This window comes from Pipistrellus hanaki (assembly GCF_964339955.1).
Source record: "Pipistrellus hanaki genome assembly, chromosome: 5".
NCBI lineage: Eukaryota > Metazoa > Chordata > Mammalia > Chiroptera > Vespertilionidae > Pipistrellus > Pipistrellus hanaki.
The window spans coordinates 74,322,520-74,350,031 of NC_140507.1; the positions used below are offsets into that span (position 1 = coordinate 74,322,520).

General features: G+C 55.8%; 3 protein-coding genes and 1 long non-coding RNA gene across 5 annotated transcripts in view; 2 read left to right on the forward strand and 2 right to left on the reverse strand.

Annotated features, from left to right (window-relative positions):
- LOC311623502 overlaps nucleotides 1–27,512 on the forward strand; it is a 199,471-nt gene that overhangs the window by 41,566 nt on the left and 130,393 nt on the right. The window lies entirely within an intron of this gene.
- SLC25A23 (solute carrier family 25 member 23) lies at nucleotides 880–11,352 on the reverse strand. Its single transcript, XM_084885620.1, has 10 exons — nucleotides 11,045–11,352; nucleotides 9,859–9,985; nucleotides 9,211–9,298; nucleotides 8,810–8,921; nucleotides 7,644–7,802; nucleotides 7,406–7,558; nucleotides 7,101–7,208; nucleotides 5,955–6,122; nucleotides 4,028–4,178; nucleotides 880–2,804 (listed from the first exon to the last, which is right to left on the reverse strand). The coding sequence occupies exons 1-10, from the start codon at nucleotides 11,198–11,200 to the stop codon at nucleotides 2,620–2,622; spliced, it is 1,407 nt and encodes a 468-aa protein (XP_084741746.1). The 5' UTR covers nucleotides 11,201–11,352; the 3' UTR covers nucleotides 880–2,619.
- Nucleotides 13,792–16,500, forward strand: CRB3 (crumbs cell polarity complex component 3). Of its 2 annotated transcripts, none has more exons than XM_084885636.1 (5): nucleotides 13,792–13,977; nucleotides 14,216–14,391; nucleotides 15,125–15,198; nucleotides 15,738–15,881; nucleotides 16,211–16,500. In XM_084885636.1, exons 2-5 carry the CDS (start codon nucleotides 14,310–14,312, stop codon nucleotides 16,280–16,282), a joined length of 372 nt encoding a protein of 123 aa, XP_084741762.1. In that variant the 5' UTR covers nucleotides 13,792–13,977; nucleotides 14,216–14,309; the 3' UTR covers nucleotides 16,283–16,500. The 2 variants fall into 2 exon arrangements, with proteins under 2 accessions (XP_084741762.1, XP_084741761.1); XM_084885635.1 differs by having other exon boundaries at nucleotides 13,800–13,831.
- On the reverse strand, nucleotides 16,622–26,356 carry DENND1C (DENN domain containing 1C). The gene is made up of 23 exons (XM_084885560.1): nucleotides 26,318–26,356; nucleotides 25,074–25,138; nucleotides 24,949–24,992; nucleotides 24,793–24,842; nucleotides 24,494–24,613; nucleotides 24,347–24,416; nucleotides 22,904–22,975; nucleotides 22,751–22,816; nucleotides 22,590–22,643; nucleotides 22,378–22,488; nucleotides 21,449–21,549; nucleotides 21,308–21,353; nucleotides 21,079–21,180; nucleotides 20,865–20,990; nucleotides 19,997–20,101; nucleotides 19,201–19,291; nucleotides 19,073–19,113; nucleotides 18,787–18,858; nucleotides 18,171–18,215; nucleotides 17,995–18,102; nucleotides 17,731–17,798; nucleotides 17,372–17,579; nucleotides 16,622–17,279 (listed from the first exon to the last, which is right to left on the reverse strand). The coding sequence occupies exons 1-23, from the start codon at nucleotides 26,332–26,334 to the stop codon at nucleotides 16,758–16,760; spliced, it is 2,304 nt and encodes a 767-aa protein (XP_084741686.1). The 5' UTR covers nucleotides 26,335–26,356; the 3' UTR covers nucleotides 16,622–16,757.

Sequence of the window (27,512 nt, forward strand, 5' to 3'; positions counted from 1 at the left end):
ACCCCCCTCCATAAATTTCTGTTGTTTTTATTCATGATAGCCAGAAAGTGGGAAACATCCAAGTGTCTACTAATGATGAATGGAGCATCCAGACAATGGAATATTACGCAGCCGTCAAAAGGAGGTAAATTCTGACACATAGTGCAACATAGATAAATTCTGAGGACATTATGCTCAGTGCAATGACCTGGACAAAAAGGACACATACTGAGTGATTCCTCTCACAGCAGGTCCCTAGAGTCAGATTCAGAGACACAAAGTAGATGGTGGGAGCCAGGGGCTTGGGGGAGGGGAGTGAATGTGTAATTCAGATAGAGTGTCAATTTCGGAAGGTAAGAAAGTTCTGGAGATGGATGGTGGGGATGGTTGCACAACAATGTGAATGCATTTAATACCACCGAACTGTACACTTAAACCTGATTAAAATGGTGTGCTCGCTTTAGCAGCACAGGTACTAAAACTGGAATGATACAGAGATTAGCATGGCCCCATGCACAAGGATGACACACAGACTCATGAAGCAGTCTATGTTTAAAAAAAAAAATGATTGAAGTGGTAAATTTTATGTTATGTGTATCTTACCACAATACAAAATATCAATCTAAAATGTGTTGTTTTAAGCCCCATTGGTAGTAACTTGTTATGACAGCCCCAGGAAACGAATACACTTGTGTAAATAGGAACAATACAAAAACGATTAGAAGGGCTCCTGCATATGCACTTCTCGCCCCTTTACAGATGTGGAAGCTGAGGCTCAAGGAGTCATTTCTTGGTCTCCTCCAGCTGTGAGTGATGGAAGATGGTCCATGTCTTTTTCCTGTGGGTAGTTTGAGGGTATCCCACCTCCACCCGCCCCTTTCAGTAAAAACCACAATGAAAAGAGCTTAGAAATGTATTCTTTTTGTTCTTTTGCTTTGAAATAACACATACAGGCAGGGATGTGGGGCACGGTATAGGTGGGGAGAGGTGGAAGCGTTGGGGAGGTCCTTTACCCACCGCAGTGGTTCCTCTTCTGTAGTCCTTTAATGGGTTCTCCAAGGACTTGGGAAGAGTGGCGGAAGGGGTCCCCCAATTAAGAATTCAACTATAAAGTGCAGAATGTATATGGGGGTGTTGGGGCTTGGGTTAGTTGGGGGGTGGGGGTGGGGGAGGGAATGTCTGCTCTTCTCCATAGGAAAGTAGACCTGGAGTGAGTTCTGGGGGGTTGATTGGTTTTGCAGGATTGGAAGGATGGTCTGTGTAGACAAACTTGCTCTTGGCTTCCACCTCTGAAGCCTGAGAGGCTGGTAGTGCTGAGCTGGGGGGAGGTCCCCTGAATGTGTCCCCCACCTCAGATTGCCTCACTGCCAGCCCCCAAGAGCGAGCAGCGGGACCCTCCAGAGCACCTAGGCTCTGGGAGTTATCAGCTCATAAGGTGGGGAATGGAAGACGCTGCAGAGGGTTGTGGGAGCAAGGTCCCCATAGGGCCCAGAGGCATGGCCATGCTGGGGAAGTGGGGGGATCCAGTGTCTGCGCAAGGCGTGAGAGGGGCGGCTAGCCATATCAGGACATTGAACTAGTCCCATGGGTTTTCTGGAGCCAGAGGACTGAAGTTCCTACAGGCTCCCAGGTCTGTGTTGTGGTGGGGAAGGTCTCTGGGCTCTCATGCGTGTCTGGGTTAGGGGACATATGGGGCCATTTTGCTGTGATGAGCCCACTGGGATCTAGAGATGGGATCTGAGCCAGTGTCTGGGAGGATTCAGGTCAGAATCCAGGGGCTAAGGAGGTGGGAGCCAGTGCCTGGGAATGTCAGGGTCTGTTTCTTGAGGGTGGAGTTTCAATATCCAGGGCCTGTGTGAAGGGATTAGAGAGCCAACAGCTGCAGTTGCCAGGACCCAGTCGCTCTGCCACTGGGCTCTCGTGATTGTGGTTTTAGGAGCCAGGAGCCGGTGTCTCAGGGCTTGTGGATCTGGAATCCCGTGGGCTAGGGGCTGAGGGTACAGTGGTTTAAATATAGGGATCTGGCAGTCAAAGCAGAGGGATCTGGGACCCAGTGAGGTAAAAGGAGTCAGGAATCCACTGGCTGGAATGAGGGGATATAGGATCCAGTAGTGGGGGCCCCAGGATTTGGGCATTACATGGCCAGGAGCTGGTGGCTGAGGTTTCTTAATATTCAGGATCCAGTGGCCAAATTTGGGAATCCAGGGATTAGAGCGTGGAGGTCTGGAATCTGCCAGTGGGGGTGGGGATCTGGGATCTAGTGCTATAGGAAGACACTGGATCTGGTGCCTGAGGGAGCTGGGGTCTGGGTGCTTAGATAAAGGGATATGTGCTCCTGTGGTTAGGGTTTCAGGATTCATTAGATGAGTTGTGGGGGATCCAGTGGTTAAGACATGGAGGTCTAGGACCCAGTGTGTGTGTGTGTGTGTGTGTGTGGGTAGTGGGGAGAAAAGAGAGGAAGGGAGACAGGGAAACATGGGATCCAGTAGGTGGGATGTGGGATGCAGAACCCAGAGGATGAAGTATAGGGATCCTGTGGTTTGAGTGGGATCCACTGGTGGGCCATCAGTCTCCAGTGGTTGAGGTGTAGGGTCATCATGACTGAGGTGAGGAATCTTAGTGAGGGCGGCTCTGGATCCCTCACCTGGACGTGACCCCCAGAGCCTGCTTCATGTTCTCGTAGACCACATAGGAGATGCTCACAGCTGGGATAACCTTCATGAAGTTGGGGGCGATGCCCCTGTAGAGGCCTGGCATGCCCTCCTGGGACAGGATGTGACGGAGCAGACCCAGCATGGAGAACTGGGGGGCGCCCTCGATGGAGGCTGGGAGAGGTAGCGGTCAGTCAGGTCAGGTCAAAGGTCCCCCTGTCCCTTTCCCTTCCCACCCCTCAGGGCTGGGCCAGGTGGCAGTTACAGCAGGATAAAGGAAGGTGAGACTAACAGCAGGACCTACCACTCAAGAGTCAGGACTTCTACTGGCCTGAAAATGGACTGTTCACCTTTTTACTTCAATCTGGAGTGCCCAAGTTTGGGGACTATTCAAAGCAGAGCAGGCATGAGTGCGTGTAGTGGGAGAGGGCACAGTAGTGTCCTCTTCCTGGAGTGATCTGCACCTGCTTCTCCCAGCTAACTCTTACTCATCCTTGCAACCTCCATTCTAAAGCCAGCTCTTCATGGAAGCCCTCTTGGGCTCCCCAGTCTAAGCCAGGCTCCTTTCCCCCTTTATTCAACCCTAAATCCGTACTCAATTGTGGAATGGCTTATTCGGCATCTTTCTTCCTCTCCAGCCTGTGAACTACATCTGCCTTATGCCCTGATAATCCTTCAGTGAAAATCATGGGCTGAAACCGGTTTGGCTCAGTGGATAGAGTGTCGGCCTGCGGACTGAAAGGTCCCAGGTTCGATTCCAGTCAAGGGCATGTACCTTGGTTGTGGGCACATCCCAAGTAGGGGGTGTGCAAGAGGCAGCTGATAGATAATTCTCTCTCATTGATGTTTCTAACTCTCTATCCCTCTCTCTTCCTCTCTGTAAAAAATCAATAAAATATATTTTAAAAAAATAAAATAAAATCATGGAACACAAACGCTAAAATTTCCTGGGAAATTCTCAAAATAGAGTCAGGGATAATAGGGGAAATTAAGGAAAGAACTCGTGAAAGAAAAATACAGAGAAATATAAAAGGATAACCAGCCTGGCCCTGCCCCTCCTTAGCCCGTTCCTCACCTTTCCTCATTAAGGAGGCTGGCCTTGCAAATTAGATCTCGAATTTTACCAGCCCAAATATGCTGAAGTCTACCAAGTGACCTCCCAACTAAGATTGCTAGGGCCCTTCCAGTACTCATTGCATCTGCTCTCCTAGTTCGGAGAACTCTCATTCCAATGTGGGTACACGGAGGCCCAGAGAAAGGTTGGGGATTGGTTGGGCCATCTGAATCCAGGAGTATTCCAGCCTGGAATTCTACCCACTCAGGAGGAAAAGCTAGGGAAGTGGAGATGGGACCCAAATTGTGAGACTTTTCCACCCATCCTCCCACCCAGGCCTCACCTTGGGCCTGCATACGGGTCCGGATCAGGGCCAGGGGGTAACTGGCTATCTGGCCACAAGTGCTGGAGATAGTGCCACAGGCCAGGAGCACGAGGATGCCCGGGTCAGCCGAGTCGTGGCTATATTGCTGGAGCCACCGGTTCTTCAGGGTCTGGGGTGAAGAGGGGAATAGGGTGGGTTGAAGGTGGGCCTTGGCTTCAGAGACCTCGCTATATCCCATGACAGCTAGTTCAGCACTTGGTACCCCTAAATGCGACACAATCATTTTACCTGCACCCCCTCACTCGGTCCCCACCTCTACCCTTTATGGTATATGGGATGATGGCCCCTCTAGTCCCTGGATCCTGTGAATATGGAACCTTACGTGGCAAAAGGGACTTTGCAATGGGATTAAGTTAAGGACCTTGAGATGGGAGATGACCTCCGAGTATTCAGGTTGGTTCAATGTCATCACAAGGGTCCTTATAAGAGTCAGAGAAGCCCTGGTCAGTGTGACTCAGTTGGTTGATGTTGTCCTGTGCACTGAAAGTTTGCCAGTTCGACTCCCATTCAGGGCACATGCCCAGGCTGTGGACTTGATCCCCAGTAGGGGGCATGCAGGAGGCAGCCAATTGATGTTCTGCTCTCACATCAAAGTTTCTCTCCCTCTCCTTAGACATTCCCAGACGTGCCCTTCTGTCCACTGCTACTTTTGATTACAAAGCCAGCTTTATTGTCTTATGAGAGTCCATCAGGATCTAAAATTACTTGTTTGCTGATTGGCTGGCTTCCTAGTTGAATTGCTTTCCATGAGGGCAAGGGCTGTGCTTTTATCCTTTGATAGAGCAGCCTGCCCAGAGCCCAGCAAATATGGCTGCTTAAGCAAATGCAAGCATGCATGAATGAATGAATGTATGAGTAAGTAATGGCCATATCTTATTTAACTCCATAGATGCTGGGTGCTGGGAGGGCAGGTATGAATGGCAGATATAGAGGATCTTAGATCAGGACCAGCTCCATAATTTGCAGGGCCCAGGGAAAAATAAAAATATGTGAGCCAAGTGAGGAGCGCTTCTGAGTCGGGGTGCATGATTGTGTACCCATGAAGTTGACCCATTCCCTGGATACAAAGACTGTGTGGGATGACTGGGAACATCTGGGGCGGTGCTAACCAGGGAGAACCTGGTGATCCCACCAGGAGAAGGTAAAAGCAATGGGCGAGGCTTGTGGAAGAGAAACAGCAAACTCCCTATTCTTTCCTAGCCGGATGTGGCTCAGCGGTTGAGCGTTGATCCAGGAATCAAGAGGTCACTGGTTCAGTTCCTGGTCAGGGCATATGCCCAGGTTGCGGGCTCCATCCCCAGTGGGGGGGTATGTGCAGGAAGCAGCTGATTGATGATTCTCTCTCATCATTGATGTTTCAATCTCTCTCTCCCTCCCCCTTCCTCTCTGAAATCAATAAAAATATATTTTAAAAAAATAGACAAAGTCCGTTCTTGCCTTTCCTGATAAAGGTACTAAGATGCTGGTCACAGGGCATGGATTTTATGGTGACACAGATGTTGAAATGGCAGGCTCTGAGGAAGACATTGGCCTGGAGATATAGGCTGGGTCTAAGATATAGGCTGGCCTGGAGATATAGGCTGGGGCAAAACGGGCACCTTTGAAGCTCATCTTTGCCTGCTCTCATAATCCTATGAGCCAGAATAGGTCCCGACTATCATGTGTCCTGAGACTCCGGAAGGCCGAACTGCCGTGGTAAGTGAAAGAGTGAGGATATCTAATGCCTGAACGGGTTCCCCAGGATCCCAGGTCCATGGTGCTTCTCTACCCCAGGATTGTCTCCCCTGGTTCTGGAGGTCAACTGAGTCAGCCCCTCAGGAATGGGTGGCCCGTGGGCAGATCCCAGAGGGAAGAAGAAAGGAGAGGGGGGCAGGCTGCCACATACCTCGTAGACGGCCAGGTCGATGCCCGCGTAGGGAATGATGCCCAGCACGTTGGGCAGGTAGCCGTGGTAGAAGGCGCGGGGCCCTTCTCGCTCCATGATCCGCCATGCACAGTCGAAGAGCCCCTTGTACTGGCCTGTCCGGCGAAGGGTCAGCCGTGTCTTTAGTACCTGGGGAGAACCCGGTTATCCCTGGAAAGCTGCCTCTGGAATCACTACATCCAGGAATGAAGATATCTATAAATAGCTACTCCTAGAAGGAGATACCCTGAGAATAAGTGAATTTAAAAAACCACTTTCTCTAGAATCTTCTGCTATCTCTAATCTCTATACTTAAAAATGATTACATGTGGCAGCCGCTGCTAACAATCTTTCAATATCATGGTCCCTTCTCCCTTAATAAAAGAAACCATAATTTTCAGGAAATTATGGTCCATAGCCTTTAGAAATAAAGACTACATTTCTCAGTTCCCCTGGGCATAGGACCATGTGATTCAGCCCTAGCCAATGAAACAGAAGCAGGAGAAGAGGTATGTGTAACTTTCGAAAAGCATCCTTAAAGGCAGGGAGATGTTCTGTTCTTTGTCTCTTCTCCTTTCTTGGCTGGAATGTGGATGTGATGAGCAAGAAGTCATTTCTGTCCACAAGGTGGATGCGACTGTGTGGAGGTGGTGGAACCACAAGATAGTGGGAAGGAGCCTGGGTCTCTAACACTTTGAAGCCACATGCCAGCACCTTTAGACTTCACTTATGTGATTTGAGTTTTCCTTCACTCGGAATCCTACCTGACTCACTCTACAACCTAAAACCTAAAATGATTTCTTTGAAAACAGGTTTACCTAGAAACCATGCCCTTAGGAACAAGCATTTTGGAAATCAACATCCTTAGAAGAGGTATATGCATAAATGGCTTCTCCCGCAATGGCTGTCCAAACAGTTACAACCAACACCACCATCCCCAGAAGTCACATCTCAAATTGCAGTTCCCAGAGAGACTAGCCATGAAACAGCACTGCTGTAATGAGCTACAGTCTGAGTTGGGGAGGGGCAGAGTTATAATCCCAACGCTTATCACACCAAAAAGAGAAATGATTACTGCAGGCCTCCCCACCCTGCAACGGGGCCTCCGTCAGGGTCCCCCCTTCTCACCTCCATGGGGTAAATGATGGTTTGGGCTGTGGCACCAGCCAAGGATCCAGCCACAAAGCGCTCCTGCACATGCAGTGTCTCCTGCTGTCCCCGAATGGCCCGCTTGAACTGAGGGTGGGAAACACAGCGGTGGGCAGGACCTCAGGGGGTGAGCTTTCCATGCGTGTGGACCGCCCCTTTACTGTCCTCCTGTCATGGGCATCATGCAGGGGAACAGATGCACATTCCTGGGGACCTGCAGACATTCCCTGCCCCCAAGCCAATCCTGTGAATCCTAGCTCATGCCTCCCCACAATTGCTCCCACCTGCTCATAGGCCATGAACTTGATAGCTGATTCAGGTGCAATCTTGAGCACATTGATCCCGTTGCCACGCCAGAGAGAGAGTACGCCCCCCTCTTGGACCATGTTCCGTAGGCCCCCCAGGATGTTCAGCTGGTTGGTCTTGGAGGAATGGACCTATGCAGGGAGACAAGGTGACTTTGCAGTCCCTTCCAGGGGCCCAGGTCTTAGGAAGAGGGTGCGTCTCTCCGGGGCCCCTTACCTGCATGAAGACCTTGAGGCGGTCCAGAGGGGCTGTGCCTGTCCGTGACACGGCGCCCGCCACTGCACCGGCCACCAGCTGCTTCCACCACATGCCGGTCAGCTTCTCCTGCTCTGAAAACTCATCAGGGATAGTCAGGCACTCGCCGATGTCCAGGACCTGAGGATGTAGGGGTGGAGAGATGTAACTCAGCTCTAAATAGAGGTGTCTCCAAGAATCCTCAGATACCCAAACAGTCCACCAATGAATCTTGGAGAGCCCAGGTGAACCCTACCAGATCCCACCAAAACATCCAAGTCATTCATCTGTTTCCCCATGTAAGATCCTAATATCCCTCCTTGGGGACTTTGACTAAATCCCATTGAAGCTTTTGCCACATAAAGATCTCTCCAGAGTCAATCGGGTCCCTCTGAAGGAACCCACTCAAGGTTCTCCCACATAAGGATTCCAGAAGATCCTTCCAGGGTCACACAAGATCCTACAGGGGACCTCTCATATAAGGCGCCCAGCAGATCCCTCTCTAGCTCTCACCAAATCCCATAGCGATTTCTTCCACAGAGATAACCCCTCCTCTAGAGTCCTCCTATAAACTTCCCAACCAAGCCCCTCCAGGAATCCCCTCGTGAGCTTCTGGACCTCCCAAGAACTCACCATATCCCTTAAACAAATTTTTTCCAAATGCCATCAGTTCCTACCAAAAACATTGTTCAGGAATCCCCCCACCCCCAACCTCTAGGAAATGGCAAACTAGAGCACCCCTCCCCAATTCCCGTGGATTCCATTGGAACTTGTGGAGGCAGTTGCTTCTTGTCTTTTCAGCAGCAGAATCCTTAATCGAGTCATTTAAAAACCAGAAGGGGGAGCTGCGTGGGTTGAGGGTAGGAGGCCAGGTGCCCTATTTGGTGAGCTCTTTCCTCCCTGCACTCCTATACGCCTGCTCCCAGAGGCCTCTCAGGAAGTCTCAAGGGCTCCAGTCAGATTGCAGAGACCTCCCCAAACGGGTCCGCAGCCCCCCAGTTCTGAGTGGAGGGAAAGAGGAGCAGAGTCTCTTTCCTTGGCTGCTCCCAGTGGCTCCTCCTTCTAGAGCATCCTGACCCAGACCCTCCGTGCCCTGGGGAGACCTGAGCTAGGCCCCCAGGGGAGGAGGAAAGCCACCCCCACCTCACCGTGGAATGTTTCCAGAAGTAGAGCACGTCTTCCATATTCTCCAATGAATGCAACAGGAAGTGGTCACGCCATTCCTGCCAGTCGATAGTCATAGTGCCATCACGGTCCATGCTGGGGAGATGGGACAGAATCAGTGCCTGATGCTGGGGGGTGGGTTGGAGTGAGATTCTGGTTGGATTTGGGGATAAACCAAGTTCGACTGCACTGAGAGCTGGCCATTTTACAGTGGGGGAAACTGAGGTTCAGAGAGGCGAAGCAACGGGCTCAAGGTGGACTTGACTCCAAAGCTCAACTTCTCAGCTCGACCACCCTGGTACTTGGTCTGGGGCCCAGAGGCTCGAGATAATCAAGGGATCCCAGGGACCAGAGTGACCTAGGATTCTGGACCCCAAGTACTCACCTGTGCAGAATTTTCTGTGCCTGCTCCAGAGAGATAGAAATGCCCAGAGCTCGGAAACTCTGCTGGATCTCAGAGACATCGATGTGACCTGGGAACCAAGGTGGGGAAGGGTGTGTGTGTTTGTGTGTGTGTGTAGGGAGGGGTGGGGGCGGGAGGCCCTGGGACCGAGGAGCAGGGTAGTTTGAAATGGGAGTGGGTTAGCAAGACCAGGGGATCCAGAAACCCATTGGGATCAGAGAAGTGGGACTGGGCAATGTTGGGGAGATCTTCTGATCCACGAATAAATGAAGATGTGAATGTAGGGGTAATTAGGGGGCTCCCTACACCAAAAGGGATCACGAGGTGATACTGGAGACCTAGAAGATACTATGGGGAGGAGGGTCTCTGTTCTATAGGGAATCCAGGAGCAATAGGCAGGATCTTTGTCCCTTTAAAAAATTTAAGCGTAAATTATAGGGGTCGCACTCTAGGAAGAGAAGGTTTGATGGGCTGGCTGGGCCCCAAACCACCTAGGTGGGGGTGAGGAGGGTTCCCAAAATAGCCTGTGAGTCATCAGGGAGAAGCGGGCCTTATCCCTCCTCCTGGCATCACCAGTTCTATGCCCATTGTTGTCTCCCGGGCTCCCACAGCCGCATCCCTGGGCCTTACCATCCTGATTCCGATCCAGACTGTGGAAAAGGAGCAGCAGGCGCTGTTCCCGCTCCTGCAGGTACTGGGTAAACTCTTCAAGGTCCAGCCCGCCATCTGGGTCAGCACCACCCTCTGGGGAGAGGCCCTGGCAGCGGGGAAGGGACAAAGGGAGCTCCAGGAGGCTGCTCCCCGTCTGGAGAGGGCATAGCCAGCGTATGTCCGTCCCAGGAACCCAGGGCCCCTGGTGCCTAGAGGACAGGGGCAGGGGCATTCACCCCTCCCTCCGTCAGCAAGCTGTCCAAGGCCACGCTAGGGCTCCGAGGTGGACAGCGGTTGTCCAGTTTTCCCGGATAGCAAACTGAGGTTCTCCAAGGTCAAGTAACTCCTTCAAGGTTACCAAGTTGGGAAGTGGGAGGTAGCACTGGGCTCCTGTCTCTGAACGCCTGTCCTCCCAGCTGTCTTACAAAAACCTGGCCCGAAGGCAGTTTCAGCAGCTCCCCTTAGAGACAGCTCTGGGCCATGTGGAGCAAAGACAGGTCCAAGCGGAGCGGCTAACGGGCCTGTGCTTTCCTGCTGGAAAGTGGAAGGTTGGACTGGAGATGTCAGGAAGCTCCAGAGCCACCCCAGTAGCATCTGGGGCTACAGGTGTGGGGGACACCTGCCTTTGGCCCAGGGGCAAGTTCATGCTTTGATAGGTGCATCCACAGGGGAGGTGTCCTCGGACAGGATTGGGTCCCTGGCTGGGACAGCCTGGGGCACTGAGCCAGGTCTGGGAAAGGGCAGGAATGTAAACAAAGAGGCTGGGGCAACCGGTGGGGAGGGCAGTGGTGGCCCAGAGGAGGGGGGAGGGGAGAGCGTGTCTCCGGTGGGTGAGAGCAGGGTACATCTTGGGCTGGGCAGAGTTGACCCGAGAGAGTGTGTGTTCGGGGCAGTGGGCAGGGAAGCAGACCAGACTCTCCTTTCGGGAAGACATGCCCTGCCTCTGGGGGGAGATGGTGGGGACCCCAGCCCCGCTTAGAGCGGACTTGTTAGGCCCAGACAGACACGGGTGGGCAAGGGGAAAGGAACAGAGCCGCCAGGTTGGGCGCAGGTGCTGGCGTCCAGCCACAGGCAGCTCCCGGCGGCTCCCGGCAGGCGCTCCATTCAGGGTCTCGGGTTACCCAGCGCCCGCGGGGCGCCAGCGCGGCTCGCCTGGCAGGGGTACCTGTTGGGCGCCGCGGTCCGGGTCGCCCCCGCCCAGCCGGGCCAGCCCCTGGCGCAACTCCTGCACGTCCACGCGGCCGTCCTTGTTGCGGTCCAGCTCCTCGAAGAGGCGACCCCAGCGCTGCCGCCGCTCCGCTTCGCCCGGGCCCCCCCGCATGGCGCCCTCCGGGGGGGAGGGAGGCCCGGCGGCGGCGGCCTCAGCCGGGGCTTCGCGGCACCCCCTCCCCCCCGGGGCCCCACAGGGCCGGCTCCGCGGCCACCGCTACCGCAGCCTCCCTCCGCGCTGCTGCCGGGCTCGGGCTCGGGCAGGAGGCGGTAAGTGCTGGCCGTCGCCGCCCGCGTCAGAACCCGCGTCGCCTGCCCGACCCTCCGGGGGAGGAGCTGGGGCGGAGCTGGGGGCGTGGGGAGGGCTGTCAGGGATGGATGCTCGGGGCTGGCACAGCCCAGGGAGCACGGGGGTTCGTGCTGGGAGAGGGGAGAAGGGCTGGCTAGATCAGGGGTCTCCGTTCCCTGTTCAGCGTCTCGCCTCTGCGTGCCTCGGTTTTCCTTCCGCCCACGGTGGCAAGGCAGGGGGAGCTACCAGGGATTGGGCTTCGCCCTGTCTTTCCCACTGACATCCCCCTGGCCCCCCCCCAAGAAGCTCTCGTTTTCGCCAGACACGGTCCAGAACCAGCCTGGCGCCACCTGGCCCTCCGCCTGCTCGCCGCTCCCCGCACATCCCCCCGCGGCCACGGAAACCCGGGGGCCCGGCGCCTCGCTGCCTCCCGGCCCGGCACCCGTCCGCTCGCTTCCTTTCTCGGCCCCTTGCGGCCCGGGAAACGGAAGACCAACGCGAGGCGCAGGGGCAAAGCCGCTTCCCATTCGCCAGAACCCCGGGAGCCTTGCCCGCCGGGCCCGCCAGGCCCACCCACCCCGGGCAGCCGCGGGCTCCGCCTCCCCGGGCTCGCCCCGTAGGCAGTCTTCCGGGGCCGCCGCCCTACCCAGGCGCCGGGCGGAGTGCTCTCTCCTGCCCAGCCTTGGGTGGGGGCGCGGGGAGAGGGGGGGGGGGGAATCTCAGTGTCCCGGGCGCGGCTGGGCACCTGCACCGGGTGGGTAGCGGAGCGCAGCAGGAGGGGCCCCAGCTGGTGGTGCGTGCCCACAGCAGCTGCCGAGTATCCCTCCCTCCCACTGGTTTCGGGCGCAGTTTCTCTATGTATCATTAGGGGGAGGGGCGCCCAGGTCACCAGACAGCGACTAAGAACAACAGCTAACACGGGCACAGAGCGTTGCTCATGCCAGGCCTTTTACTCACCTCTCGGGTCGCCCTCCCTCGCCAAGCCCTGTGAGGTAGGTGGGACTCCGGCTTGCCCACTTCCCGGATGAGGAAACTGGAGCCTAGGGTGCTCTCCCCAGTCCACGTGCCCAGTAAGGGCGCACAGCAAGAATCTATCCAGACCTGGGATGCTTACCCATCACTCTATACCTTAAAAGAGATTACTTTTCCCGTAACCATCCCTCTTCACCCTGCAGTCCCCAAGAGGAGGGTCGTCTTATTAACGTCGTTCTTTATCCAAAGATACAGCCATTAAGGACTGGTTTCCACTCAGCTTTTGCCCAAACAGGTGCTTCTCAGACAAACAAGCCTCTTCTAGATGCTTTTATTTAAAGGTGGTCCTTGCAGACGCCCCTTCATCCCAGGCGTTTACCGATGTTTTCCCACGGAGATACCCCCAAACAGGTGTTTTCTCAGATACATCCCTGACAGGTGGGCCTCAGGACACATAAACTGAGGTGACTAGACGTCCCGATTTTTAACAATTTGGGACGCAGGACAAATTGTTAAAAATTGTTAAAAATCAGGACGGTCCCGCCAAAAGCGGGACATCTGGTCACCTTAACATAAACCTCTGTCCTGCTGCCCCCCCCCCCCCACTCCCCCCCGTGCTTCAATGTGGCTGTGCCTCCTACACAGATCTTCTCAGGTCTTTCTCTCATGGGAGCTCCATTTGAGGCAGATGTTCCTCATACAAGACTCTTTCCTTCACCTCACTGGTGTGCTTCTCAGCAGAAATCCGGCCAGGAACGCTTTATACAGCGACCCCACCCACACATGTATGAAATGTATACCGGTACGGGTCTGTTTCCGCAAAACGGAGCCCCATACAGGTGTACTTAGGTGCAGGCGTGTCTCACGCCGGTATTGCCAATACATCTCCACACAGAAATTCCTTATCCAAGTGCTGTTCATCCCGTAGGTGAGCCATGCAGCCGCGTCTTCAAACCGTACACCAGGCCGCCGCAGGCAGGTGCTTGTTAGAAGGCAGCTGTTCTGTACAGCTGTTTCCCACACAGGTGTGCTTCTTTGCAGCTATCCTCCGAGTGGATGTGATTCAAGGCAGGTGTCTCCCACAGGTGTGCTTCTCTCTCACATGTCCTTGCCGATGTCTTTTCCACAGGTTTGCTCCCCTGCAGGTGTGTACCATGCAGGTCAGTACCGCGCAGGTGTTTGTGTTCCTTAGGGACTCCCCATCCGGGTCAGTCCCAAACGGGAGTGCCTCCTACCGCCGCGTCTCCACGCCTCGTGTGTCTCCACACCTGTGCGACCTTACAGACGTGCCTACAATACACGCGGGAGTTTCCTCTGGCCCTTTTTTTTTTTTTTTTTTTTTTTTTTTTTTTTTTTGCTTTTCCGCGTTTATAGGATTGGGCTCCGTTACAGGTGCGCACGAGGCGCGGCCCCGCCTCCCGCCTGGCCCCGCCCCCTCCTCTCCGCTCAGGTGCACCAGCCGGAAGTGCGCTCCCCTCCCAGGTGAGTGACTAAACTTTCCGGGTCACGTGAGCGGGAGGAGCCGGTGTAGTCCGGCCGAGCGACCGAGGGACTCCCGGAGGAGGGTTCGAGCGAGGGAATCGGACCGGGAACCTGCGCGAGATCCAAGACGCCGCCGGTGGGGCCAGGTAGGGAGGCGGGTCGCGCTGGTGGACCCGCCGCCTCCTTTCGCCGCCCGCTCCTCTTCCCGGAGCCTAGGAATGCACTTCCCCGAGTTAATTTTTAATCTCTGACCTCTGGCGGCGGGGCGGGGCGGGGCTGGACTCCCGGGTGCCCGGGCGCGGGTCGCCCCTCCCCGGGGCCTGCGCCTGCCTGGGTCAAGCCTCCTCCCCCACGCCCCGGCCTTTCTCCGTCTCCCGCCCGCAGGTGCCAAGTCCTGAGCACCTCCGGCCCGAGATGCGGTAGGAGCGGCGCGCCAGAAACCCTGTCCCTGGTGCCACCAACCTCTCTCCCCAGGCCCATGGCGAGCCCCAGCCTGGGGCTGCTCCTGGCGCTCGGCCTGCCGCTGCTGCCGGCCCGCTGGGGCCGGGTCTGGGGGCAAAGTAGGTACCGGCAGGGGCGTTGGGGGACGTGGGACACCGAGAGGTTAAGAACTGGGGGGTGGGTGGGGGTGGGGTGGGCATGGAGTGCCTTGGGGGCAGCAGTCTCTACAAGGTCAGGGCTGGGGATTTTGAATTCCTAATCCTTCCTTGGACGGTCGCAGTTGGTGTGGAATTCCTGAGTTCCTGATTGGGGTGGAATTATGAGCCGGAGGGGGAAGACGCCTGCATATCTGAGTCTCTGTGGTTGAGGTGTTTTGGGTTGCCTGGGAGCCTGGAGGAGGCCTGCCTGCCTGCCTGGGGCTCTGAGTTCAGGATGACGACCAGGCTGGCCATATGGGTGGACCCAGCCATTCAGTTCTTCCAGTTTGAAGAGCCTGGGGTGGAGATGGGGGCGGGAGTGGAATTAAATAGATACTCCAGGGAAAAGCAGGATCTGCCCAGACCTTTCAGAGCCAAGAAAAGGCCAGGTAGGTGGGGGAGGGGAGAGGAGGGGACAGTTGGGCTTCGACACCATCCACTGTCATAGCCCCCAAGTCAGCGCTAACTGCAAACTACTGTGGGCCGATTCCTCACTGCTGGGCTCCACGGGGCTGGGGGTGGCCTGGGTATCAGTACAGCTGGGCAGTCAGAAGGGCAGAGTTCTAACGGGGGTGAGGGCAGGGGAAATCCCCAAGGAAGGGGGCAGATGTGCCAGGATGGAGCTTCATTTATTCTCTCTACCACTTCCCCACAGCATCGGACCCCACTGCACATGAGAATAACACCACTACCACCCCAGCTACATACCCCAGCTACGATGGGGCCCTGGTGAGTTGGGGGGTATATATGGCATGAAGGGAGCAGGGATTCTATTCAGGATGCTATTCACAAGTAGCAGGTGGAGGGGCCTGATCCCCAGAGGTGGCAGGCCAGGATGGGGGTTGGCACTGGAGAACCCCAAGTGTGAGAGACCAGAATATCAACATGACAATTAGGGAGAGGCAGGGGCCCAGACTGGGGAGACCCAGAACCTCAGGAAGGGAGTGGATGGTGGCCAGTGTAGTGGGTCAGGAGCCCTATAGGCCTCTCAGGAGGAGGTGGGGGGGAGGGGGAGGGATAGCTAGGAACTCAGATGTGGCAGGTGCTTGGAAGGGGGATTCCAGACTTGGTAGGTGTGGGGGGACTGGGAGCTCCAAATGTGGTAGGTGGGGGTCAGGGTGGAGGAACCAGATCACCAAAAGGAGCAGGTGTGTGTGTGGGGAAGAGCAGGTGTGTGTGGGGGGGATTAGGAACCCTGGATGCTTCTAAGGTGGGAGTAGACAGGATCCCCAGATTCAGGGAAGTCACACCTGTCCCCTGTCTCGCAGTCTACGGAGGCCACCACTGCCATCATCGTGGTCTTCTCCCTCTTGGCTGCCCTGCTTCTGGCCGTGGGGCTGGTGCTGCTGGTGCGGAAACTGCGGGAGAAGCGGCAGACGGAAGGCACCTACCGGCCCAGCAGTGAGGAGCAGGTGGGTGCCCGAGCGCCACCACCCCCCAACCTCAAGCTGCCTCCTGAGGAGCGGCTCATCTGAGCGCTGGGGCCCGCCACCACCGCCACCACCACTACCCAGGACTGCCTAGCACCTGCTCCCACACAGCACCCACCACCGAGACCCGAGCCCACGATGGCTCAGTTGGACTTTGGGGCCACGGGGCACCTGCCGGGCGGGCTCTGCGAAGCATGTCACCTCTGCATGACTCTGCCTGCCATTGGGGGTGCCGGTGCTAGGGACCCGCCTTTCTGCTTGCTGCACCAGCTCCACGCAGGCCCGACAACGCCCCTCTCCTTTCCTTTCAGTTCTCCCACGCAACCGAGGCCCAGGCTCCCCAGGACTCCAAGGAGAAAGTGCAGGGGTGCCTGCCCATCTAGGTCCCCTTCCTCTCTCCATCTCCCTCCCTTGCTGTGTGACCTTGGGGGAAGGCGGATCCCACTCTGAGCCTTCAAACCCTGGGCTTAACAGACGGGGAAAAAGGTGCTTCAAAACTCTGCCCCCGAGGGCAAGAGAGGGCGGGGATGCTCATATTTTATATATATATATAATGTGTAAAATTAGTAGTGAGATATAATAAATCCTTTTTTTAAACTGGTGGAGGCAGAAATTAGCCTAGATGGAGGAGGTAAATGCAGGGCTGGCTCATAGGCCGTGGAGGATGAATTGCAAGGTTTCGAGGGTCTTAGGGGCTGGGAGGGTTTCCGGGAAGGGAGGCTCTTCACGCCCCTGAGGAGCCAGTGGGGAAGGTGTTGGGTGGGATGGGTTCATGCGCAGAGAGAGGGCCGGAAAGAAAGAGCGTTGGGCTCTTGAGACTTTATTGAGAGAATGGCTTCTCCTCCCGGTGCCTGGTCCTTAACCTTCAAAACATTTTTTAAGCTCAGCAACTCTGGGCCGGTTCCTGGCCTGGGGCTCCTGCCAGTTGCTGGCGGGCACAGCAGGGGCTCTGGGGCTCTCTGGGAAACCGGCATCTGAGGTAGTATCTGGGTGGGGCTTTGTGGGCAGCGGAGGTTGGGGGCTCTCTGCAGGGCTGGGCTGGGTGGGCGCTGTGCAGAGCTGGGAGCAGGACCTCTCCTCCCCTCTGGGCTCTCCGGCGGCCTCGTGGAGAGGGGAGTGAGGAGGGGTTTGTCGATGGGGCTCTGTGAGAGAGGATTGGAGGTCCCCTCGGCTGCTTGGGTCTGCAGAAGCTATTAAGGATTGGGTTGAAGAAGTGACTTCTTGGCTGGCCTCGGAGGGAGTGAGGTTCCTGGAGGACCCTGTGGTATCCGGAGGCTGGGGGCTTTGCAGAGATGGCAGGCCGGCAGGCAGGGACTGGGAAAAGGGTTCTGGGGGGTCCTCCTCATCTGGCTGCCACCTTTGTCTTCCTGGTAAGTTAGGCTGGACAGGGGTGGGGGGATGGGGAGATTAGCAAGTTGCTGAACTTCAAAGGGGGAGGGGGTGGGCAAGTGGGAGAGGACTGGAGGGCTCACCAGGCTGAGGCAGCTGTCCGAGTCCTCTCTGTGGCAGCAGTCTAAGCTCTGGCTGGACCGCAGGCTGCCCGTCCGTGTGGCTCCTGTGCTCAGACTGTCTAGTATCTCACTCAGCAAATCCAGTTCTTCCCCAGACCCCAGGAAGCTGCTGTCCAGAGCCTCCTCTGCCCAGGAGTCCTGGGTATCCTCAGGGCTCAGAGACGGTGTCCTGTGTGAGGTTAGGTAGCCTCCGATATCTGCCCCAAACCCCCAGCTCCGGTCTGGTGGCTCTGGCAGGTTTGAAATTTGGGGATCATCTTCCCCATTAGTTCTGGCCTCCCGCTTACAATATTGCCCCCTCTTCCGCCTTTGAGCCTTACCTCTCCTCCAGGGACTCAGAAGGTCTCTCTTCCTGCCGGTGTCTCCTGCTGGGGCGAAGGGGCCGGTTCTGCAAAGGACAGGTTTGGAGGGGTGGGGCCCCGGAAGCTAGAGTCAGGGGAGCTGTGTGAAGGAGGGTGAGTGGGAAGCGGGCAGCAGATACTGGGGTACAGGAGGAGGGAGGCAGGTTGTCTCGATGGAGATTGAGGATGGGCGGAGGATTTGGCGATAATTCCAGGCGTGTGGGTGGAGGCGGGGCATCTTACCTGTCCAAAGTGCTGGGTGATAGGCAGACGCTGCTGCAGGTGATCTGAGCGACTGGTGAGGGAGAAAGCCCTGAGGGAGCCCCCCCTCTGCAGGCCAGAATCCTTGTCCTAGGAAGAGGTTGGGTGAGCCAGGAGCCACTTCCCCATCCCCCCCACCTGCTGGCCACCAGCTTTACCTTGTACATCAGGAGACTCTGCACTCCCTTCAAGCCGCTCTTGGCCTGTGGAGAAGCCACAGGGATTAGATGTGAGGTGATTTGACACTGGACGTTTGAGAACTCAGCCCCCTGTTCCCGTGTTTATGTCTCACAAATATATTCACAATTCCCCACGCATCACCTAAGGAGTCAGTGCAACCTCTCGCCCCCTTGGCTAATACAAAAGGAATATTCCTGGGGGAAAGAACCCCAGATGAAATGGGGAGTGGCAAAAACAGGACATCATAAAAATGGGTCTGTATTCAAAAGCCGAGTGAAGAATAAAATTGAATGGACAATTTGGAGCCGCAGAACCGGGCTTGGGAGTAAAACCCCCCAGCAGGATAGAAGCGTGGTTTGCAGTGTCTGAGAAGGACAAAACACACAAACAAAAAACCCCAATGAATCTTGGTTGTCATTTTTAAATAGGAGAGAAATCCCTGCCAAACATGAGAATAGTGAATGGAAAATAAAAGTGGGAAAGATTGTTAATGGTTTAACTGCTGATTCAGTTGATAAAAATATGTGCACTTTAAACGTGGGGTTAAAATGTCCTCTGTTACCCCGGTAAATGGCCTGTGTAGCCCAGCCTCACCGAGCGATACATGTTTCTGACGGTCGGTTGGGTCTTGGCCTTGACAGAATGCAGGAGGGCACCGCCACCTTTCTGGAGAGAGAATGCCAAGGGAGAGAGGCTTGGGCATCTGGTGTTACCCCAGGACCCGCTTCACTCCAGGATTGTGTGACCCCAGACAAGCCCTCCTCCCTTTCTGAGCCTCAATTTCTTCACCTCTATAAATGAGCAAAACAATGACGCTACTTGGGGAGTGTTGTGGGATTAAATTAATTCAATAATAATAAACAAAACAGGTGTTCAATACCTTCAGGTTGTCTGCCCAGAGCTGGTAGGAGCGAAGTGTTCCTGGGGTGAGGAGAGAGTGTGGTCATGCCAGGCATGCTCAGGCAGGGGGCTGTTGGGGTAGGGACTCCGGCTAGATTCAGGGCTCACCTGAGGAGGCCCCGCTGCAGGTGATCTCCTGCTCAAACAGATCTGAGAACCCCTCTCCTGTGTTAAGTTTCTCCAGCCGGCCATCAATGAACTGGGGATGGGAGAAAGGATCAGGGTCACATCTGAATGCAAGGACTAGGAGAAGAAGTCATTCCTGACCCGGTTAGAGGCCCACCCCCAGGACCCAGGAGGTCTGGAGCCCACCTCTGGAAGCCAGAGGTCCAACCGGCTCCTCTGGCACCGGGTCAGGATCTGTTATCAGGGATCAGACCCCGCCCCTCACAAGGGCCCGGAAGTCAGATTCTGCCACTTCGGACCTACCCACCTCTCAGGGACCCTGAAAGAGGTTGACCCCACCTTCAGGGACCCTAAAACCCACCCCCGTGATGAAGGATCCTGGAGTCCAGCCCACCTTCCTCCAGGAACCCAGGAATCCGATCGCGCTCCAGCCCCCTCCCAGGTACCCCGGAGTCCCCGCCCGCCTCCTCCTCCCTCCCAAGGGATGTGCGCACTCTGGACACGCCCAGAACTCCCGAAGACTGGCACAGACTCCACCCTGATCCTGGGACTTGGTCCCGCCCTTATTTCCCCAGCGACCAAGGAGTAGATTTTGTCCCTTAGGAAATCAGGACGGGAGCTCTCATCTTTAAGAAACCTAGTTCAGTTCTGCCTCCCCAATCTGAAGAGGGAGATCCCACCAGGCCGACTCCACTCTAGTAGCCCCGCCCACAGGACCCAGGCGTGGCGTCGCTAACCCCATCCCCCAGGTCCCATCCCGCCCTTGGGCTCCGCGCACCTGTTTGAACAGTTGCAGGTGCACAGCCCGCCGATGGAAGTCCTGCAAGGGAGCCCCGGGCTTCTGGGCCAAGAAGGCTTCTTCGCTGAAGGTCACAGGCTGGCCCTGGAAGGAGGATCCTCGTCCTGAGCTCCCGGAGGCTCTCCAGGATACCAGCTGCCTCCCTTACTCTACCATCTATCTATGCAGCAAATGCTGATTGAGCGCCTGCTGTATGCCTGCTCTTGTGCAGGGCCTGGTGAGCCAAGGGGAGGATTTGGGCTTTTACCCAGAGGGAGGTGACTTTTACCCAGAGGAGGGAGGAGACCTGACTTGGGTGCTCACGGGTGACTTCTGGCCGCTTCAGGGAGGGCAGACTATGAGGTGAGCAATAATGGGGACCAGGCCAGGGTGGAGACAGTTGATGGGGAGAAATGGGCAGATTCCAGATGTGTTGCGAAGGCACAGCCAACGGGAACACCAGACACTTAAATAATAGAATTTCCCCCTCCCTCAAGTTTTTATAGAATAGTGGAAAACTGAGGGAGGGGGTTGAAAGTCAGCAAATCAGAGTCCTGGGTTTAACACTCACCTACCCTAAGGCTTCTCCAAGCCTCAATTTCTTTACATGTAAAATGGGGCCATAATGGCACCCATCTCATACTACTGTCATGGGCATTAAATGAGGTAGTAATAGTAGGACCTAGCATTTGAATACTCATGATGTGCCAGGCACTATCCAAGCATTTTACTCACGCCATCCGTTTGGCTGGGTACTACCTGGATCCCATTTTACAGATGAGCAAATGGAGGCAGAGTGAACACCCTAAATGATATCATCTTCCAGGGTCCACTAGGCCTCCTCCTCAGCATCCCCCGCCCTGCTCACCGGGCTGCAGACCAGCGCATCGCGGTACCCTCCAAAGAGCAGCGCCTGGGCTTTGAGGAAAAGACGGGACACCCCTTCTCCTGGGGCCAGCGCGACCTTCCTTAGCCTCAGCCTCAGCAGGGACACCTGGAGGACAAGGGAGCGGTGCTGAACGGGTGGGCTTGGGGCCTCCCTCTCCCAGAGGCGCCAGGAGGGTGGGCGGGGTGACACTGACCACGTCGGGAGGCAGCGCCTGCACGTCGTCAAAAGGTGTCTCTAAGATATTGGAGTCCACGTTCATCATCACGACATCTTCCAGGCCTTTCTCCAGCACTCTCTGTGTTGGAGGGTAGTACGGGGACCACAGCTCAGAGTCTGGGGATCCCTGGCGAGGGAGGGGATCTGGGGATGCAGAGGGAGGAAAACTCCGCCCATCCCTGCCGTCCATGGCCGCGCCCACTGACCTCTGTGAGACTGGCGTGGACTCCGATGAGGTAGGGCATGGGAGCGCTGCGGACGAGCCGAGGGAGCAGGGTCATGCAGGCGCTATGTCCTGGCCCCCAGGGCCCCAGGCCCTGCCCCTCCCCAGGCCCACCCTCCCTCACCAGCAGTAGTCCAGCAGGTGCGGCGGCAAGGTGGGGATCAGCACGTGCTCCCATTGCATGGGGTACAGGAGGGCACAGGACGCGTGGACACACGAGGTCAGCTGGGGACGGGTGGGTACTGTGGATGCAGGGCCTGGGCCCGCAGCTTCAAGAACTCCCTCTGGGACGGTTCGAGAGCCCTCTCCCAGCTCCGTTTCCCATCCACCTCACCTTACCCACCCGCTGCTGGGGAAGAGGTGAAGAAAATTCACACCCCTTTAGAAATCAGGTGGAGACCTAGAATTTGGCAAATTACAGGGCTTGGAGCAGGTGGAGCTAGGAAAGACAGGTCGGGTAAGAGGAGCTCACTCAGGGGGAGGGGCTGCGAGTGGCCTGCGATTCAGGGCAAGTCCTAGGGTTGGGGCTAATATGCAATCCTCCAGGATCCCTCTTCATAGGGGCAGAGCTAACACGGAGCCGCCCTAGCCCCGCCTCTATGGGGGGAGCCACGACTCAGCTCCGTGGAGCTAAAATTTATCTTCCTTGGTCCTGCCCTAGGGGCGAGGCCAGCACTCAGCCTCCACGGCCACCCACCCACCCTCCCAGTCCTTCGACCACTTCGGGGTCGAGCTGGAATTTAGCGCTCCCGACCTCGCCCTCCCGAGGGGCGGAGCGGGCTCGTTCCTGCCCCCAGAGGGTGGGGTCTGGCTCTGCATTCCCCAAGAGGAGCTTCCAAACGGCAGCTACGGCGCTGCCCACGCTGCTGCCCCCGCAAAGGTGGAGCCAGCGTTCAGCGCAACCCTGACCTTGCAAGGGTCTGCAGAGCCAGGACTCTGCCCTCGGGGGACGCCGGGCGGCCAGGTGAGAGGAGGAGTCCGCCCCCGTCGCCCCGCCCCCAGGCACGAAGCCAGGTCTGGGCCCCGCCCGCCCGGCCCGGCGGCCCCCCTCACGGTGCTCAGCTTGCTGGCGGTGAGCAGCACCCTCCGCTCGGCCAGGAGCGCCGCGAACAGCCCCACGATGTTCTCGTCGGTCACGGCCACCACCAGCTCCGTGAGGTTCCTCTGGGGGACAGAGGGCAGCGCTGGGCGCGAGGGACCTCAGGGCCGGGCGGTCCCTGCGGGCCTCTTGACCTCCTCCCGTCCCCTCTGAGCAGTCCACTCACGTTCTCCGGAATGGATGGCAGGCGGCCGGCGTCGGGGGCCACGAAGCAGGAAAGCTGGTGGAGATTGGGGGGGGGGGGGGAGGGGTTGTCGAGGGGACCGATCAGTCAGGGGCTGGCTTCACCTGGGAGCCCACCCTTCTAGGCTCCCCAGCCCTGCTCACCGGCCTGATGTTCCCGGGGGCTGGGGGCATCCTGCCGGGCCCACTGGAGACCATCGCTCCGCTGCCCTGAGGGAGACGTGTGTCTGTGTGGTCCTTAGGGCTGCGGGGCGGCGGGGGATGCCTCCCCATCCACCTGGATTCGGAGCTACTCACCAGCTCCACAGACGCCTGGGTCTCTGGCAGGGTCTGCTGCAGCAGGCTTAGAAGTTCTTCGACCTCCGAGACCTGGGTGGGGGTGAGGGGTCTGAGTCAAAGCGTAGGTTGGAGCCGAAACCGATTTGGCTCAATGGATAGAGCGTTGGCTTGGGGACTGAAGGGTCCCGGGTTCGATTCCGGTCAAGGGCATGTACCTTGGTTGTGGGCATATCCCCAGTGGGGGGTGTGCAAGAGGCAGCTGATTGATGACTCTCTCTCATCGATGTTTCTAACTATCTCTCTCCCTTCCTCTCTGTACAAAATCAATAAAATATATTAAAAAAAAAAAGCGTAGGTTGGAGCCCTAGCGGGTTTGGCTCAGCAGATAGAGCGTCGGCCTGCGGACTGAAGGGGTCCCGGTTCCGGGGTTCGAGTCCCGTCAAGGGCACATGTCCGGGTTGCAGGCTCAATCCCTAGTTGAAGGGGGGGGGGGGGCGGTGCGTGCAGGAGGAAACCAATCAATGATTCTCTCTCATCATTAATGTTTCTCTCTCTCTCCCTTCCTCTCTGAAATCAATAAAAATATGTTTTTAGCCAAAACCGGTTTGCCTCAGTCCACAGGCTGAAAGGTCCCAGGTTCAATTCCTGTCAAGGGCAAGTACCTTGGTTGCAGGCGGGCACATCCCCAGTAGGGGGTGTGCAAGAGGCAGCTGATCACTGATTCTCTCTCATCGATATTTTTAACTCTCTATCCCTCTCTCTTCCTCTCTGTAAAAAAATCAATAAAATATATTTAAAAAATATGTTTTTAAAAAAGCAAAGAAGGCAACCTGGATGGAATTGGAGAACATCATGCTGAGTGAAATAAGCCAATCAATGAAAAAGAAACACCACATGACCTCACTCTTTTGTGGATAATAAAGAGCATTATAAACTGATGAACCAAAAGATAGATATAGAGACAGTATATCAACAAGTAGACTGTCAAATTACAGCGGGGAGGGGAGGAAGATCTGGGGGAGATAATAGATCAACCGAAGGACTTTTATACATGCATATAAGTACAACCAATGGACACATAACTATGGGGAGGGAGGGGATGTGTGGGAGGGAAGGAGGGGGGCAAAAAAAAAATCAATAAAATATATTAAAAAAAATAAATAAAAAAGCAAAGAAGATCAACCAAAGGACTTGTATGCATGCATATAAGCATAAACAATGAACGAAAAACTCCGGGGAGGGAGGGCATGTATGGGAATGGGGGTGGGTGGGGATTGATAAGGTATGTACACATATAATACCTTAATAAAAAAAAATGAGAAGAAAAAAAAAAAAAGCAAAGTTAAGTTGGGGATTCTGAAGGTCTTGGCTCAAGATGGGTGTTCTGAGAGGAGCCCAGGGCTGGGGGCTTTGGGGTGGGGGGCTAGGATTCTCGCGGGATGAGAGGGGGGCTGGTCTCACTTGGTCCTGAGCCAGGAGGTCTCCCACTGTGTTCAGCAGCTTGTAGAACACCTCAAACCAGGGGTGGTGGCTGTAGAGAGAGGACACAGGTTCCGTGAAGTGCGCCTAGGTCCGGGCTCCCCCCAGCCCCTGCCCCCTATTCCAAACCTGAGGATGCAGAGACAGCTGTGGGCACCGGCCCTTAGGCGGCAGAAACCAAATCTACGGGTGCCGGTCAGGTCCGTGAGGGCGAAGGTGAAATGCTGTACCGCAGGGCTGGGAGGCTCCCTGGAGGTGGAAGATGCTCAGAGACTGGGTCCCAGCTCCTTCACCCGCCCCTGTCCCGCCCCCCCAATTGCTCCTAGTACTGTGTCCATCAGTCTGGGGCCTAGTTGTTAGGGCCCTGATTCCCTGGGTGTCTGAGTCCTTGGGTCTCCAGGTCGCTGGATATCTGCTTTCTTCCGTACCTTTCCACGTCGAAAGGGAAGCAGAATTTAGGCACCATCTGCATAGCTTCCTGGGGGTGGAGAAGAGCACACACTGCGTGGCCACTCGTTTTGGGCCCCACAATCTCCCCAGGGGACTGACCCTAGTCCCACGGGAGCAAGGAAACAGCTGCATACCTGGTCCCTGAAGTCTGGGGGGAACTGCCGCAGAATGGGAGGATCTGCAGGGAGAACAGGCCTCTACATTCAGGGGCCCCACCTTCCATCTCCCCTTCCCTCCCCCAGAGCCCTCCCCCACTCACCCTCCTGTAGGGAGGCAGGGCAGGCTGCTTCGAAGAACCAATCAAACACGGCAGGGGGACCCCCTCTGTGGGACAGGAAAGAGCTTGGTGGGTCCATGGACTTGCTTCTTTCTGTGTGTGTGGTTGTATCTGCACGTGTGTGACTCTCTGATTTGTGCGGCTGTGTGTGCATGACTCCCAAGGATTTTGGCAGTGATTGTGTAGATTGAAAGACTGGGTGTGCATGGAATGGTGTAGATTGTGTGTGTGTGTGTGTGTGTGTGTGTGTGTGTGTGTGTGACTGGGAGTATGAAGCAGAGTGAGGGAGTGTTACTAGGTGTGTATGTGCATAACTTGCTTGAGCAGGTGTGTGTGTGTGTGTGTGTGTGTGTGTGCATGACTTATGTGAGAAGGTGTGTGAGTGTGTGTGTATGGCTTGTGTGAGCCTACAGATGTGTGTGTGTGTTTGTGATTCTATCTCCTGTTGTCTTGAAAGAATGAGGCTGTCCAGTGTATGTCCCAGGACTGTGACAGTGTGATCAAGCCAAGCCAGTGTGAGGGTGGATAAGTCCATGTTTTCTTGTGTGGCTGTGAATGTGACTGGGTAGATGTGTGAGCATCTCTCTGGTTTTGAGAGCAAGAGGTACGGCCTGTGCATCTCTGTATGTGAGACTTCATGAGGCCTCAGGGGCTGACCTCAAATTTCACACCAGAGAGAGGGCAGCATGTGAGCCCTCCAGTCTACACCTCCCTCCCCTGTCCCCTGCTTCTGCCCACTACACAAAGGATGCAGAGTCTTTTGCTTAGGGAGAGAGAAAGCAAACCTGGAGGCAGCAGAAGAAGATGATGGGACTGACTACAGACACCCCATCCCTCACCCAGAGACCCCCAATACTTCACCCCATGTTGATACAAGTCCTGCACAAGCATTTGCACACAGGGGCACACACAGTCCTCCCTCACTCTGCTGACCCAGAAACTATGATATGCCAAGAGGTGAGGTACTCATTCAGCATTACAAACTTAGTCACATAGAGGCATAGGGGTGGGTGGGGAGGAGAAAGTACAGAAAGGGGGTAAGGGACTACAAGTGGCCTGAGTATGGAGTCCGTATTCTAAGCCAGCTGAGTCCAGCCTTGATTTGGGCCACCTGCCCCTGTGGCTCTGGTCTCCTCCCCTGCCTGCCCCAGACCCCCTCCCCGTGGCCTCACCCCAGGCCTGGTCTAGGAATCTTGGTCTAGAGGATGGAGGAGGGATGTTCTTACTCAGCTCTGGATTCCATGGTCCCTGTTGGGCAGGCCCGGTGGGGCCCTTTCCCCCAAGGGTTCTGGGGACCCGTGCTTGCTCGGGCCTGGGCCCTGAGCCGGCTCAGCTTCCTGTGTGGCTGAGAGAGGAAGTTTAATGGGTGACGTCCCCGGAGGTAGGCTCCTGCCCCCACCCACTTTGAAAAAACCAGGCCTCCTGTCTCCTAGCCCTTCCTCGGAATGGGTGGGCAATGGGTGACTCAGAGGCCGTACCCCCAGCCCCATCCTGCAGGCCAGGCCAGGCCAGGCCAAGTGTGGTCCCTGCTATCTCACCCAAGCCTTCCCCTCTCTGTGCAGCCCCTGATTCAATTTGCCTGAAGTACTTCCTCTTCCCTCAACTCTTTCATTTGGTCCATCTGCTCCAGCTATTCTTTATCGGACCACCAGAGGGAGCTGGGCCGCAGAATGGACACAGGACACCCCGGAATCAGACAACCATCTGTAATCAGAACACAGGCACAAACACTTGACAGATAACACACATGCAGCCAGGAAGTGACCGACAGACAAACAGACCAGAACAGTCACAGACAGTAGACAAACACAAAGTTACCAAGGCATGCAGGCAGGCCACAAGAATGGACACAAACAGACAAACTCAGAGGGGCAACACACACAAGGTGCAGTCCTCACCCAGAGAGGTGATAGATGCAGAGAGATAGAACAAAGCCGAAACCGGTTTGGCTCAGTGGATAGAGCGTCAGCCTGCGGACTGAAAGGTCCCAGGTTCGATTCCAGTTAAGGGCATGTACCTTGGTTGAGGGCACGTCCCCGGTAGGGGTTGTGCAAGAGGTAGCTGATCGATGTTTCTCTCTCATCGATGTTTCTAGCTCTCTATCCCTCTCTGTAAAAAATCAATAAAATATATTTTTTTAAAAAGAGAGAGAGAGATAGCACAAGGATGCAGCCATAAACAGTCCCAGATAGGGCAACAGGCAGATGGGCACACATGCAGAGATCACAGCTGTCAATGCAAGCAAGATGATAGAGAAACAGACCCAGAAGACAGACAGAAACACATAGAGCACAGGCATAGCTAGAGCATTAGCAAAGGGACAGACAAGATCAGGGTTCAGCCACAAGTCAGATTCATAGCCAGACATCGTTACATGCATGGGGAGAGACACAGTTGGGCACACCCAATCAGAGCTGCAGA